Here is a 17,350-nt window from a genome sequence, read left to right as displayed (position 1 = left end):
AAAGTGAAAGTGCTGTGTAGCCACGGTTCTGCCGACAGCGGGGAGTTTTTTCAACAGATCCTGTACTCTTCAAAAAATGAGTGACTGGCACAGCGCCGGAATGTGAGTATGCAAATGAAGCCCGGGATATTTAAATCCCGGGCTCATCTGCACTTTCAAAGTGCTTTATTTGCATCCCTCTGCCGACAGAGGGATGCAGTCTGGAGGTAGCCCAATTGTACAGTGCAGAATTATAACAAAGTACTTATCAGATAGATGTGGGTTTTTCTTTTTAGTCCAATACTGACCCAATGTATTAAATACAGCAAGCACATCAACATGCTAAGTAGAAGCAAATAAAAATATACTATACTCTCTGGATTTGTCGGTCATATACATAGCTCCTTTAAAGTGTTTAGCTTTCAAAATAATCTTTTCTTCATTTGTAAAATTTAATTATGCACAGATATTGGTTTTAACTGTAAGCATATCTAATGCCTCTTAATTATGCAAATCTATAACATTTTACCACATACTATGCACCAAAAATTAAAAGAAAAAGCAAGAAATCTGATTTCAAACTGCATGCTGATTTAACAACTACCATATTAAAATGTTATAGTGTAATTATCAAATATCTTCATCATTAGTGCCTCTTTATTAACACTACATTTAAATAACATTAGAGTATCCCCTGCAGTTAATGAAACAATAAGTCCCCTTTAACAACTCCATTTGCCAGATCCTATAACTTAGTCAACTTAAATGTTATCATAATTCCTTTTTGACAGAAAAGTGTTCAATGGTTGATCAACTATCACCAGTGTGAAAAAGTGACAGGTGCTGCAACTATGTTTCAGATGTTTTTAAGCACCTGTAACTGTGACATCCAGATTAAAAACAGCCATAATGGGTCAGACCAAAGGTCCATCTAGCACAGTACCCTGTCTTCCAACAGTGACCAATTGCAGAGGGAATTAACAGAACAGGTAATTATCAAGAGATCCATTGCCAGCTTCTGAGAGATCATGAAAAATCATCAAAAGTTAAAAGATTAATATTTTAGAGGCTCGTCTAATGTATTTTCTTTAATCTATGCAACTAAAATTGCTTCTAAAAAAATCCTATCCATCCTTAAATAAAAGGACACCAAAGAGTGAACCTCTTAAAAACAAAAAAGAAACCCCCTTTCCCAGAAAACCTAGGCATTTAGGATATACTAAAAAATCCAGTAAACCATGAAAACAAAAAAAATCCTTATGAAGGTTCTATAATTGATAACATTATTCCCTATTTTATGCAAAAGGCAGGACTGGTGTTGCCTTGGGAAGTAGCCAGCACAACACCCCTACATTCATTGTTTTTGCTCATAGACAGGATAATCTCTGAAGCTGGTTTATTTCTTTGTGCTTTTTTCCTATTAATTTTTTATGTAAATAGGCATCTATTGTATGATCTTACGATGTTTCATTTACCTCCTGAAAAAGAAACAGAGGATATGGAAGGAAATCCTATTTTTTAAAAATCTTTGCAGGTGACTATTACCTTGGCATGCTTTTAAAACATATTTTCAGTATATATACATAAATATCTCTACACAAATGTCACAACAATATTAAGGACAAGACTAACAACTTTTATTTGAGACCTCATGATATTCTGTACTGAACTATAATATACACATCAGATTCACGTGATTTTGGGAACCCATTTCAAGTTTATATTAAGAAATTCTTGGGTCATTCAAGTATCGTATAGTGAGTCAGACAGGAGAAGTTCCTGATAAACAGAAGAAAATAATTTCGAACTCATTTCTTCTCTGCCACCCCCAAATTCCTCAATGTTAAATTTCAAATCAAGGACTGAGTTTTAAGATTTATAACAATTCAGCTTTCTCATTTTGATAGCATGGAGAATTTCAAGATAATTAATATTTCTTTATCTTTACATCATAGAATCTGGGATGCAGAAAGTCAGGTTTCTGATATGAATGTATCAAAATGTGTCAAAATGACAAATTATTGAATAGCTCATCAATATTTGAAATAGTGATATAAGTGACTAGTGAACTGTCTGACAAGCATAAGCTTATCAGATAGTTGAGTAGTGGCTCTTTATACATTTAAAAGGCAGAGCTGCAGCATGGTTAGCTCCTGAGGTCAGGAGCAACCCTGCAGTGGCTCCGCGGTTCCCCCTTCTTATTGACTAAATGACTAGTAGATGGAAATTCTATCGACTAGTCGATTGGTTGATTAAACACAATTTAACATCTCTGATTTGAAGTATAAAACAAATGATTCCTAGAAAACAATTTTTAACAGAAATTGACATACTGTACCAAGAACATTGTCCTGAAGTTGTTCAAGTCGGTTAAAAATTCTTCCACCGAAACCTTTTTCAAATCAATAGCATAGTATCCCATCACATTTTGATAGAGCTTTTCCATGTTCTCATGCATCCTGGTAAGTTTTTGGTAATGTTCTCTTGCATTAACTGCAAAGCTGTATATTACTGTTAAGGTTAAAAGAGCATTCAGTGAAGCTAGCTAAAGAAAGTTAACATGATTTATCTACCCGTTTCTCTGTAATCAACTTTATCTTTCAAAACATTCTCTCAAATTATCTCACAGAATAAATTACCCATTTACTGAAGTACAAATTACATACCTAACTGTTTAATGACAAACATGATTATTAATTTTTCTTGATTTTTTTTTTAGTATGGTGATTGAATGAAATATTCTTTACATTGATTTTACATATAATGGAAATTGTCAAGCAACCTTAATAATAGTTTCTACCAGCCCCTCCTACAATAAATAATATAGAGCACATTATCTGAAAGCTATATATTATATTATATTATATTATATTATATTATATTATATTATATTATATTATATTATATTATATTATATTATATTATATTATATAAAACAACATACATCAAGGACTTCAAAAGGAAATGGGAGCTGCTTGGATCCTTTGAAAACAGGTCATATCCATTTGGATGCGTAAGTATGGATTTAAGCATCCAGAGTTCAAATTTTGTCCAAAATTCCTAATTATGATGGAAATTCTTTTGCAAATATATCAGGCTTGATGTATGTACATGTATGTGTGTACCTGTGTGTGGGAGGATGGTGGAGGAAGTGGGAAAGCTATATATAAAATCTTATGGATAGCAGATTTGTAGAAACAGAAGCACTTTGCTGTCCTATATGGGTACATCTAGACTACTGGCTTTTGTCGACAGAAGTTGTCGACAGATACTGTCGACAAAGAGCATCTAGACTACATCCAATTCTGTCAACAAAGCAGCTTGCTTTGTCGACATGACAGTGTAGATGCAAAGGACAGTGTAGATGCAGTAACACCTTCTGTCGACAAGAAGTGCTATTCCTCGTAGAATGAGGTTTACAGCCATCGACAAAACTGCTGAGTTCTGTTGACACACCCTATAGGTAAAATGGGAGAATTTAGGCTGAATTCACACGTGTTGCAAATCAAATTTGCATATGCTAGTCTCTAGCTCCCTCTGTACAGATTTTTTATTTGCATATACCTTTGAAGAGTGCCATAAAACTCCTAAAACTGTATGATCTAGAGTTTTCCCATATTCCATACTCAAGAACAGCGTCAAACGTTTTGAGAGACCATATAGATGAGGTAGTATCTTTTACTGTAATAAAGATATAGCCGTGTTAGTCTAGTCTAGCTGAAACAAAAAACAGGACTATGTAGCACTTTAAAGACTAACAAGATGGTTTATTAGGTGATGAGCTCTCGTGGGCCAGACGCACTTCCTCAGATCAAATTGTGGAAGAAAATAGGCATGACCATATACAGGCAGTCCCCGAGTTACGCGGATCCGAATTATGTCGGATCCGCAGTTACGAACGGGGTTTGCTCAACGTCTCCCTGGTCTGCTGGAGACCAGCAGACCAGGGAGACAGGGAGCAAAGCCTCTGAGGACGCCGGCAGCGGGACAGCCCAGACGCGCCACGGCTGTCCCGCTGCCAGCGTCCTCAGAGGCATTGCTCCCCGTCTCCAGCAGACCAGGGAGACGCGGAGCAAAGCCGCGGAGGACCTGGGTGGCGGGACCGCGGTGCGTCTCGGTCCGCCGCCCGTGTCTCCCTGGTCTGCTGGGGGGAGTTCAGCTAGTACGCCTCCCCCCCCCCCCCCCCAGCAGACCAGGCTTTTCTCCGGATGCCTGTGGTAGAGCAGCTGGGGCGCTGATGGTTGGTCCCGCAGCACCGCTCTGGGCACTACTGGACCAACCCAGCAGCACCCCAGCTGCTCTTCCCCAGGCATCCTGATTCAGCCGCTGCTGGTCAGTTTTAGCAGCAGCTTAATCAGGACGCCTGGGGCAGAGCAGCTGGGGTGCTGCTGGGTTGGTCCAGTAGCACCGAGGAGCAGCGCTACTGGAGCAACCCAGCAGCACCCCAGCTGCTCTGCCCCAGGTGTCCCCACGTAAGCCGCTGCTGAAACTGACCAGCGCTGACTACAGGAAGCCCGAGGCAGAGTTGCTCTGCCCCGGGCTTCCTGGAATCAGCCACTGATCAGTTTCAGCAGCAGCTGACTTGGGGACGCCTGGGGTTCTCAAGTTGAATCTGTATGTAAGTAGGAACTGGCGTCCAGATTCAGCCTGTTGAAACTGATCAGAGGCTGATTCCAGGAAGCCCGGGGCAGAGCAGCTCTGCCTCAGGCTTCCAGTAGTCAGCCACTGGTCAGTTTCAGGAGCGGCTGAATCTGGACGCCAGTTCCGACTTACATACAGATTCAACATACAGATTCAACTTAAGAACAAACCTACAGTTCCTATCTTGTACGTAACCCTGGGACTGCCTGTATATCAAAAGGGATACAATCAAAAAAAGTGAACACATACAAAAAGGACAAATCAAATTTCAGAACAGAGGAGGGATGGGGGGGAGTAAATGTCTGTGAGCTAATCATATTAGAGGTGATAATTGGGGAAGCTATCTTTGTAACGGGTAAGATAATTAGCGTCTTTGTTAAGATCCTGGCGTAAAGTGTCAAATATAAGCATGAATGACAGTTCAGCAGTTTCTCTTTCAAGTCTGGTGTTAAAATGCCTTTGAAGCAGTATGCAGGTAATCAAGTCGTTGAGACAATACCCTTTCTGGTTGAAATGGCTAGAAACTGTTTTTTCTTTGTGATACTGTCTGATGTCCATTTTGTGTACATTGATACTTTAGTGAAGCGTCTGAGACATTTGTACATAGTAGACAGACACTGTCGGCACATGATGGCATAAATTATTTCAGATGCGGTTGTATCGAATGGCTTGGCTATAGACGATGGATCGTATGGTGTGTTCTGGATGGGATCTGGAGGCATGAAAGTAACTGTACGAGTCAGTGGGTTTTCTGTAGAGAGTGGCGTCTAATTTACCATTGGTGATTTGTACTGTAGTATCCAGGAAATGGATCTCTCATGTAAAATGGTCCAGGTTTAGACTGATGGTGGGGTGTAGGTTGTTAAAATCTCTGTGGAATGTCTCCAGTATTTCTGGGCTGTGGGTCCAGATCATAAAGATGTAATTAATGTAGCGTAAATAGAAAAGGAGTAAAAGGGGACGGGATCTGAGGAAGCGTTGTTCTAAGTCAGCCATAAAGATGTTAGCGTACTGTGGAGCTATGCGGGTAGCCATGGCTGTGCTGCTGATCTGGAGGTATAAGTTGTTCTCAAACTGGAAATAATTGTGGGTGAGAACAAAGTTACATAGGTCTTCTATCAGATTGGCAGTGGTGTCCTCTGGGATAGTGTTTCTAATTGCTTGTAATCCATCTTTATGTGGGATGTTGGTGTATAGAGCTTCTACATCCATGGTAGCCAGGATGGTAGTATCAGGGAAGTTACTGATGTTTTGTAGTTTTCTCAGGAAGTCAGTAGTATCTCGGAGATAGCTGGGAGTGTTGGTTGCGTAGGGTTTGAGAAGAGAGTCTATATAGCTGGATAATCCAGTAGCGAGCGTGCCGATACCTGAGATGATGGGACATCCAGGGTATCCAGGTTTATGGATTTTGGGAAGCAGATAGAACAATCCTGGTCGAGGGTCAGAAGGTGTTTCTGTGTGGATTTGGTCCTGAGTAGATGTAGAGAGGTCTTTAAGGAGACAATGTAGTTTCTTTTGGTATTCTGAGGTGGAATCAGAAGAGAGAGGTTTGTAAAATGTGGTGTTGGAGAGTTGTCTGGTTGCCTCCTGGTTATAGTTGGACTTATTCATAATGACCACAGCACCCCCTTTTGTTTGTGAAAGAAACCATCTACACAACTCTCTCATGGGTTTGCGAAAGGTACTCAGGGTGTCACAGCTAAACACAAAATGGAACAAAATGTGTAGTATGAATAATTAACACACATTCTAAGGGACCATCCAAGATGAAGTGCCCTGTTAACTCCTCCCCTTGCTTGCCACTAATACCCTAGGACCAATAGAGTTGCAGCACTGCAAACATAAAATACTCCAAGGAATTCCCGGTATGTAAAAGGGAACATTTCTAACAACTCATAGGAGCTATTCTTTGAGAAGTATTCAACAATTTTAAAAAACCAATACCTTAACATTAATTAAGGCTGATCTCATTGTGATGGTTCCCCCATGATTTACAAAACTTATAAACATAAATATGCATAACTCGGGAGATGTTTTGGACAAAATCCCTCATGTACCCTATCCATTCTTGAATGAAAAGTTAAAAATACCAAGTATGAAATTGCATCTCTGGTGCTCTGGAAGCCTTGATGACTGAGTCATCAAATTAAAGACTTGTAAACAGCCTCCTTTATCCCTTAAGTCCAAAGTAGTAAGACATGTGACCATACCAAATAGTACAGGAATTCTAATCTGACCAGCTAGTTTTCCATAGAAGGGAAAAGAACAAAGGATTCCAGCCCAGGGGAGAAGACTATTTAAGTAAGGGAAAAAATTATCAGGTCTTTGTCTTCAGCTGGCCTGGAAATTGGCCTGGCACACTAGCATACAAAGAAAACTCTAAAGAGGGCTAGACACCCTAATGATAGTAAAGAGTTTGCGAAGACTTGAAACAAGAAGAGCTCATTCATAGCAAGTAGTTGAATAGTCGACTATTTGCTCCCTCTCCCTTCCCCCCCCCCCCCGCCACCTCTATATCAGAAGCAGCAAGGGGTAGGGGACTGAAACTGGCTTAAAAGCTGGTTTCCCCCAGAACAATCTCTGCGGTGTCGCCCTGTCCGCACCTGCTGCTGCCACTGATAAAAAGGGCAAATATCCTCATGAACTTTCTTTGTTCAGAGAAAGACTATTTATTTGTGGTTTTGATCCCTTTTGAGGGTTGGTTTCAGGAGTGCTGTGCTGTGCCCTAGAATTGGGTGGATGTCAGTGACATAATCAGGGAACAATCCCTGGCCACACTCAATACTCTAAGGAAACAGATTAAGAATAAAAGGTTGCAAAGTCTAGCAATCTACATACAATTAGACATCAGCAGCCCGACAGTACCAGCTGATGAGGACAAAGGTGTAGGAGAAAGGAAGAGCCTGAAGCATGCGCCTGGTGTAAGGGCTAAACCCTGAGCCAAAATAAATAAGCAAGAGTTATACTATGAGTAACAGATAGATTGTCAAAAGCCGATGTTTGCTTGCAAGTCAGTGTCTGGGACATGAACTCGGCACTAGAATTGCTAGCATTGTTAAAAGCACATGAAATATATAAATACTTTCCACCAGGACAGTACAAAGACACTCTAACTTAGCACATGATAAAATAGTTTGAATAGTGATACTGTGTCTGAAACCAAAGGAGTGAAAGCATAACAACAGGTAGTGAATAGGAAATGCTTTGGAGGAAAGTACAAGGGGAGGTACCAAATGTATCATTAATTTGTAAGATGATACATGAGGTGTGTATCATAGATTGTTTGTCTCAGTCTATAAATGTTGGGATACCTCAACTCACCTCTTTGGCTGGCCTACAAGACAATAGTGAAATCCATAACTGAGCCCAGTCAATTGTCACGGGTACAAGCACATAAGGGCTCGGGGGCTGTCTGGCTACCGACAACTATTAATGCACTTTGTTCAACAATAAACCTAACTCGGGTGCCTTCGTATCTTATCTGAGTCTGTGATCTTTGGGAGCTCTCTTGACATCTATTATGCTCACTACCTGCATAAAGCATACTGAGAGAACATATGAAAACACATGCAGCTAAGCCTTTATCATGACTGATGGAGCAGACTTGCTAGGACGCCACACCAGTGAATCTTGAATTGACCACATCGCTATCCTCACCTACTACAGAAGGCACTGTTTAGTTGTGATGTACGTTTGGGCTCCAGTTGTAGCCAAAGTTCTGGGAACTTCACTATCGCAGGGTCATAGAGCCCAGGCTCCAGTCCAAACCTCAATGTCTACACTACAATTTGTGACCTTAGCTTGAGCCATGAAAGCACGAGTCAGCTGGCACAGGTCTGCCATAGACTTTTAAAAACAATGTAGACATATCCTCACACTAACATGTGACAATGAATCTTGTCTATCCAGTTTTAATTTAGGCCTCTTGTTTTTATACACAACAGTACAGTCTTTAATTTCAAGATTTTTCTTTTTTAAAGACCACCCTTGGTTCATTTAGTGCATGCAGAAGATCTGTTCTGGGAATGAATCTGTGTTGTATCATGCAAGGGATGGTTTGCTGGACCCCCTTATCATTTGTTTCAGAAGTTGGAAAGTTTTCAGTGAATGAGGCAGGGAAGTGCAAGAAGAGAACAGAGTCTCATGGTTAGAGTAGCTGAACTCTGCCCTTCATACCGAGATTCTATCCCTTATTTTGCCACTAAGTTTCTGTGATATTCAGACAGACATACAGTTCGTAAGCAGCATACAAATAAAATACATAAAAGAGCTCTAATTTTGTATATTATTTTCATGTAACTCTTTCTGAGGAGAGTACAAAACAATTACCCTTGGGAAAAAAAACCTGTCACTTAAAAACCTCAAAGAGCACAGCAAGAGCTTATCAGAACCCAATCTGCTTTTGTTATAGATCTTCCTGTGACCTTTTTTTGTAATAATGTTATGGTAGCCTGAAATAAATGTATTATTAAAGGCAACTACTGCCATGACAACCATGGAATAGTGACTCTCCCCAAGTATGCATTACAGTTGCAGGAGAGGAGTTTGAGGGGAGAAATGTGCTCTGAAAAAATATTCAGTTTGGATTTGAATCCTGGAAAAGTCTTGTTGAACATAACTTGAAAAAACTTAACATCTTAGCAGTATTTTCACCTCATACTGTTTGGATTCAGGAACAGACAATGGAGGTCTGGGAGGAAGAGGAATCAGAGGTTTTGGGTTTTTTTTTTTCTTTCACATTTTTTATTTTTAACCCTTTTTGTATGAGTTGTGAGTGTTAATCTGCTGCTGCAGCTATGGCAAAGCCTTTTGCAGCTTCCCTTTCTTAGGGCCTGATGCTTTCTTGAGAGGTCTGTTTCAAAACCATCTCCCTTTGGGTTCCATCTGCCCCATCCAAATCCTCCTGGTCAGCTAGGGAAGAAGTGGAAAAGATTAAAAATCCTGCTTTTTTCCCCATAGTGCTCATGCCTCACTTTGTGATGGTAGAAAGAAGGGGATTTCTGGCCCTGCAAGGCTCCAGTCTTGCAAATGATCCCCTCAGACCTACTCTGACTTGAGTGGTCAGGGTCGTCTTCTTCTGTACTTCTTCCTGCTCTGCATAATGATATCTAGTCCACCTTTCTTCCACTAGAATTGCAGTCGCCCGCTTGCAGTCCTGAAACTCAGTGGACTTAGGCTTAGTTGGCTGGACACAGGCTGAGCACAACTCACCCTCTTTTACCATGCTTTCATGGCTTCTCTTGCCATGCCTACAAGGGTCAGAGGAGTAGGTTGAGAGATGCTGCAGTGGACACTCAGAAAAGACTATTCCATCCAGGGAAGAGAAGGAAGTCAGAAGAGAGGAAGGATATTGCTTCACAATATACAAAAAGTGGGGAGAAACAGCTCAGATTGAAAAGGTAAGCACAGAGGCAGAGAATCTGGCAACAAGTGGATGCACCAGAGCATGTGGTGCCAAAACGCTGATCTACTTCTATGAAGTTGCAGAGAGAGGAGAACTGGCCAAGTAATCTGAATTATGAGACATGCTGGACTACACAATAATCAAATTCAGTACATTCAACAGCGAACAGTTGGGGGAAATGTGTGTACTGGTAGGTTTACTAATTGATATCATTTCATTATCATTGATAAAAAATGTCACAAACAACAGTGAAAAAAATATCAGTACATTTCTTTAACCTATTCATACTACAAGATATCTAATTCAATTGGATTTATAACATTAACCAGCAATGTGAAGAAAAAAATGGTTCTTTGATGTTAAAAATGAATAATCTAAAAATGGAATTTGTACATAAATTCAGCGAATTAACTTGAAATGCTTAGCACTGCCACCCATTTCACTACTGTTCCTGCTAATAAAAACAAGTAAATGCAGACACAAAATTATAATAGAAAAACAGATAAATAAACAAAACCAGCAATAGGTAGAAACGTCAGCAGTATCTTCAATACATCATAGTATTACTGTAGCAACAACAGCAGTTGTACCTTTCTATTCATGATATTAGGTACCTATTACTTTTTATAGCAACTTGCAAAGCTCACATAATTCTACTTAAAGATAAGGAGGGGGGGAACCCACAAAACTTTTCATGGAATAGGCATATTTAAGCTTCTATAAAATGTCAAATATTGTACCGACTGCTTATGCCTAGTTGTATATACTCATTTATTCTGGATTTTCTCTCTGAGATGTAAGCATCACGTCCCCATATGGTAGAGAACCATGGTTGATGTACAGAGGTTAATGACACACGAGTGCAGACACTGCAATACTTATGCCTACCTTGACAACTCTTCAGCAGCTGTCCCTCAATGCCTGACACTGACCACTGTGGTCACAATTGTGTGCCCTCTGTTTGAATCTACATACCACTTATGAATTCCAATTGTATTTATAAAATCTGTGCATAACTCTAACCTTCAGCATATATTAAAATCATCCATTTGCTGACAGGGACCATGTAATATATCATCCATCTTGTCTGGACGCAGAAAATCAAAGTTGTTGTTGTTATGAAATGACTGCCTTAGTAATCCAATGGAGATGCTTAAAATATTGGCCAAGCTGAAGACATTTTTTTCTCCCCAGATTATCTGCAAAAATGGGAGGTGGAGAAGTTCAAATTTGCCAGAAGCAAATCAGAAACACACATGGTTTTAAAAACTCAACTGCTATAAGGCTTAGGTAATACAAAAGGATCCACTTCCTGAGTTAGAAGCTGCCTTTTGACTTCCAGATCTGTACAATCTAAGAGCTTGTTGCAAAAGAAAAACAGAGTAAATCTGAAATCTGAGCAAGAGCAGATGCAGCCTGGAAAAGACTTATCCACAACTAGCAGGCTCTCAGAGTGGTGCTGACAGTGGATGAAGGGTTTCTGCATGCATGTACCTTTCCCTGCCTTCTCCCTGTGCCAGCAGATCTGTAAGACTCTATAATTTCTGTAAGAATTAATCGTGTAAGAGTTTAAGAAGTTACTTTGCAAAGCCTCTTGGTTCCTTGCTGTATTGCACACATGTCCCTCAAGGGCTATATAATAAACCAGAGTATCCATGAGGGCAGTGCTCTGGGTTAGTGGGGGCTTAAACTACTATGAAGACTTTGGGCAGGGGAACAGGAGGACCAGCACTGGCTTGGCGCCTACAGCTGTGGGACTACAAGGACCAGCTTGCAGAAACAAGGACGAGACAAGGAATCTGAACCCTAAGAATGAGCTTGGGAGATGAGAAACTAAGGCAGTGCCTGGATGATGCTCAGAATCAGCTGGCTTGGAAAGAGACAGGATGCAGTGTTTGGATCCAAATCTGGCCCCTCTAAGTTTCCAAGTGGGGGATCTTGATCAGCACTGTGAAAGATGTATCATCAAAACACAAAACAGAAGTCTATGGAGAACTAGGGGTCAGAGAGAAAATCACAAGAAAAAACAGACACTTGTACAATGTTCTATAATCTTAGCTAACAAAACTTGTTTAATTTGAAAGCAACAGTTATACCTGGAACCTGTTCAAAACAAGTCACATGCTAACTCTGTGAATCTTTAAAGACTGCACATAAATACATTAACTTCCTGAGAATAACTGCCTCCAGTTAGTATTTTGTAACAGGTTCTAATGAAGATTGGTTATATCAACTAATGTTATAGTGTGTTAGTCAAATCACAGCCCATTACTATTTTTATCTTCTTATATCCTATCCAATCAGTTTCTGCTCTTCAAGATATTTCATAGAACTATACTCAATTTTTCTGTAGCTAAGTATTCAAAACTAAAAGGACCGTAAGAAAGGTTGTAAAAGCACATATTAGAGGCACCTCTAAGATTTCTATTGCTTCTACAGACACAGAACTATGCTGCTGTGAAAAATAGAATAAGAAATTTTGATTTGTATTTTGCTAACAAAATTTTTATTTTGTCCAAACCAACTTTAAAAACTAAATACCAGCTGAATTAATGTGGAGTTGGTTGAGTCATCAGCAACAATGAAAAGGAACTATTAATTAGAAGGACCCAAGTGGACTCAGGGTCATTATTAGCCTTAATAGCAGCAGTATTCAACATTTTAGTCTTTTCTCCAGTTCCTGTGGAAGCACACACACACAAAGACGAGGACACCAATTTGAGCTCTATGAGCCCACCATTTATCTCAAACTTTCTTAGGGATATGACAGATGGACCAAATTTAACAGATTGGAGCAAATACAATTTTAATAGCTTAAGAGTGTCTCAAATGAAGGTGATAAGAGAAAGAGAAATGGGGAGCAACATCTTACTGAAGTAACTTTAAGAACAGAATATAGTTCAACACTAATGAACAGAATAATATTTGAAAGCCTCCAGCTTAGAAAGAGGAAAACGCTACTTTTGGAAAAGAGGCAGAAAAGTTATTTGGATGACATGAGGTTGCGATGAGTGAACGTAGAGTGGCCGAACTACGTTTGAGACAGTACTAAGGAGAATCATTAAGTCAACAAAGAACAGGAGACCGAATCCAGATTTATAGGCACTAAATGAAAGATTTGAAAAAGGAATTCGAGAAAATGCAAGAAGGTGAATGAACTAATTTCTAAGTAGTATCAAAGTCAGAGATTGATATTGTTAAATCAAAGAGAAAAAAGTAGTCTGGGGAGGCCAAGTAACTGGAGATATCTGAGCCTCACAGGAAAGGATTGTGGGATCAATTCTTGAGGAAGACATTGGCTACTAAGCCTACAGTTTGGTGAATATGCTATCCCCAGATGAAAACAGCAATTTCAAACAGATCACTCACTACACTGATACAATTAATTCTACAGCTCTTAACTACAAGGTAAAGTTCCCTAAGGATGGTATCCCTAGAGTTTTGTTTGATTAAATCAGGGGGATTTGTGTCTCTGCTACAGATAAGTAAAGAAGACCTCAAAGGAAAAGCAATAGTCACAGTAGCTGCAGTACCCCGACATAAATGTTCGAGTAGTGGGAGAGGACTATGGAGAATAAACATGTTAGCTATAATATAAAGGATTAATGAATGTGCATCTTTCAAATTAATGCATTTTATTCTACAGAAAGCTTAAGATTGCTGTCAGTGACTGGAAGCAACTCAACACTGCATGAAGAACACAGCCATTTAGAAGTGCTTTAACTATATGTTTATGGGTTCAGTATCTTTAACCTGCATGTGAGGATTGTGCTAAGGGATTTATGTTTATGTTTTGATTTGTTTGTTTAAATTAATTGTATTGTGGAGGATTGTTTGTACTAAATAAAAAAATTTCTGTGCTGCAGAAGAATGTTCCCTGGATAACAAACTATTATGTCGGAGATCTGTATCAATGTCCTCCCCAATCAGATTCCAGGCACATCCCATTTTCCTGGCCTTGCTTTAAGTTAGGAGAAGAGGAAGATGCATACTAAATTTGGTGATCCTAGCTCTTACTGTTTAGGAGGAGGAATTTGATGGATGAACTCTTGGACAGAAAGATGCACAAATTCTCTAAGGATATGTCTACACTACGGGATAAGGTTGAATTAAGATACGCAACTTCAGCTACGTTAATTGCGCAGCTGAAGTCGACGTACCTTAACTCGGCTTTTGGTGCTGTCTACACTGCAGGAAGTCGAAGGGAGAACACTTACTCCTTGTCGAAGCAGGACTACCGGCATCGACTGGAGTGTCCCTCTCAGTTCCAATAAGCTGTCTTCACTAGACCGCTAATTTAAAAACTGAAAGATTGATGGTGGCAATTTCCATATTCTCTGTAGTGTAGATATACCCTAAAATAGGTTGATAGATATAATGCAGGGTATTATGACAAAAAATAATGTTCCAGAGTTTTTACTCTGCGTAAAGTGAGGAAAAATACAAATCTGTGCTAGATTGAATATATCTTCATAAATGTCTACAGAAATGGATTGTATTACAGTCAGTCAGAATTCTATCTGAATATACTCAAGGTACACAATCTTCTTATATACCTGGTTTTATGCAAGGGTGGTAGATTAAATGATTTCATAATATGGGTATACCTAATTCCATTTTGCAATATTCTACAGGTTTGAGACATTGTCCCTATACTAAAATAGTAGACCAGGCAGAAGAAATATTTCTAAAAACAGAATTAACTTTTTACATGCCACTGTAATAAGTCTTCATTTAAGTGTTTAAATTACTAGACTTCTCTATTCAGGTCAATGAAAACATTTAATGCATTCATAGTTTAGGCAATAAAGAACACTATTAAGTTGTGGGGTAAGCAGATACAACTCCCAATATTGCACCACACAAAAACCCTTTCCTATTTGTGCATAATATTGCACAAAATAGAAATCCTACGCTTTCTAAATTTGTACCTACCAGAATTTATCAAATAATTTGTCAATAAATTTAATTGGTGAATTATGCAATATTCCCAAGCTTTTTTTTCTGTTACTCATCCAGCTCTAGTATCTATCTATGTATGATAATGCCACAACAAATGCATGTCCATGTGTAACAAGCAACATAATTTTAATGCCTCAGACATGCACTCTTTCCTAAAGTATACAACAAAAATGCTACACAATGTGAGTGAATACCAAACTTTGTAACAATACCATATCAAGAAATCATAGTGTCTTAATTTGCCTATCTACCCACAAATGTACCTATAAATGCCCATTGAAAAACTACAAATTCTTGTTCACTAAACTGTGATCTCAAAATACTCTCTCATTTAAATTGCTAATTGTGATTTTTTAGAAAACTAACAGTATATAGAATTAAAAAGTTTGACATAATATAATATTTTAAAGATTACTGTTAATGAATTAGATATCTGAGGTATAGATCAATAATGCAAAGACTTAAACTAATAACCTTCCACAAATAGAGAATGAGAGGGACTTAATTATTTAAACCCTAGTAAAATACAAAGTATTTGTTTAAAATCTTCTTTACAAACCCCTATAATCTCTATTTTGAATACAAAATAGTTGGCTCAGCCTGCCTTTTTCTAGCATACACACGAATGTATTTAATATTCTAAGTTTGACTTCTTTGACATTCCTAATTAAACAAACAAAACATTTAATAAATGAATATAATTGCTTTTAAACTAATACATGTATAATGAGCCGCAAACTAGCACAATGCAACATATAAGTGGAATATTTATAATTATAGACTTTATCAATAATAAAGTGCACCAACTGTGCACATATCTGACTTTTAAGAGAAACAAGAATGCTAATCAGTTCATTAGAGACTTCTCGGTTGTGATATTTAGCGACAGGATGTAATAGCTGGCTTGTCCACGGAGCATAATTGTACTCAGGATGAAAAATTGTTTCCAACAAAGCACCATCCTTCCTGTTTCAGATTTCCTGCTGGCTGCTTTTTATGAACTGCATACTTTCAAGATATCAGCATCATTCAGCTTCCCTATCACAGAAATAAAAGTAAAGATAGGTCCAGACTTCATCATGCTGTGTGGGGTTCTATAACCTTTACATCAAGCCTCCTTTGCTTTAGTAATTCATTGTAGCTTCTGTTTTTCTGAAAGTGGGCTTCTTCAATTAGCATGCTCAGAGGCATTACCAGAAACCATACACAAGTTCACTTTTCCTAAATTACTACCTGTCTACAGGGAGAGTTAATAGGTGAAGCTAACTACTTCAGTTAGCAGTATTTACTGATCAAAATAACAGTTAAAATGTCACATTTGGATATTCTAATATGGGAAAATAATTGGAAAAATGATCATGACATGCTCTGTACCAACAAACTTCTTATAATGCCAAACAAGACAAACAGTCCACAGTATATGTAACTTAAGGGAATAAAAGAATATGTTACACTTATTACAACATACTATTTTTATTGACTCTCAGAGTAGTAAAAAAAAATCACATTGTTGTCTATATTAGCAGTCTCAAGTATAATGCTTTTTAATGTATTGACTTATCAAATATTCATAATGTAACAAATGTATCCAAGTAATTCTTTTATAAGAATAATCAATACTAATCCACTGAAAGAAAAGTAGCATGACTCTGCTATATCACATGCTCGCCTATTCTCAGACGCTCACACACAATGGGAGCTATATAAAACCCTACTGTGTAGTCTGTGCTATTTTAAATTTGCTAGGAAAAGGTTTTACAAACTACATTGCTCCCTTATTTGCCTAACCATATGCTTGCTCAATAATTCTCACATTCTGATTGCATGTTTTTCTCCTACCACACTGTAAACATCACTTATTCTCTATCCACCAGAAGTCTCTAATCCCAAGCCTATTTGTTGCATAAAACTAGCACTGATAACAAAATAATTTATGTACATTAACTTTTCACTTAAAATTTTTCTCACTCTTGTTGGGGAAACTTTTCTGAATGGGAATGGAAGCAGTGTTCTCTTGAGTCTTCAGACACTGAAACAGTAGCATGAAGGTGTGAACTACTCCATTTATCTCCATAGTTAAGTCCCAAGCATAAATATGGCATTATAATAGTCAACACAGTTAACTATCTCAGTGTTTATCATTTTAACAGAAATTTCCAACAAATGTGGGTATTTTAGATCGAGAAAAATGCTTCCCATTCTCTATCAGTTTCAAATATATGGCTGAAGAGAGGAGCCTTGCAGTGTTGTCTGTCTTGCCTTAGGATCTTTAAACAAACCTTTATCCACTGGAGTGATGAAAAATGACTTTCTGTTCAGTTTCCTTGTTGCTACTTAGAATATGGAAGCAGATCAGAAATCATA

General features: G+C 38.5%; 1 protein-coding gene across 2 annotated transcripts in view; it reads right to left on the bottom strand.

The window, feature by feature from the left end:
* The window catches only part of DIAPH3 (diaphanous related formin 3), a 463,148-nt gene that overhangs the window by 162,646 nt on the left and 283,152 nt on the right, over positions 1-17,350 (bottom strand). For both annotated transcript variants that reach the window (XM_075918921.2, XM_006113561.5), the window contains one exon: positions 2,318-2,482. In XM_075918921.2, the coding sequence (XP_075775036.2) occupies positions 2,318-2,482 (165 nt within the window). The remainder of the gene's footprint in view (positions 1-2,317; positions 2,483-17,350) is intronic.

Source organism: Pelodiscus sinensis, chromosome 1 (genome assembly GCF_052426305.1).
Source record: "Pelodiscus sinensis isolate ZL-2025 chromosome 1, ASM5242630v1, whole genome shotgun sequence".
NCBI classification, from domain to species: Eukaryota; Metazoa; Chordata; order Testudines; family Trionychidae; genus Pelodiscus; species Pelodiscus sinensis.
The sequence above is the reverse complement of the archived record's forward strand: the minus strand, read 5'-3'. Positions and strand labels throughout refer to the sequence as shown.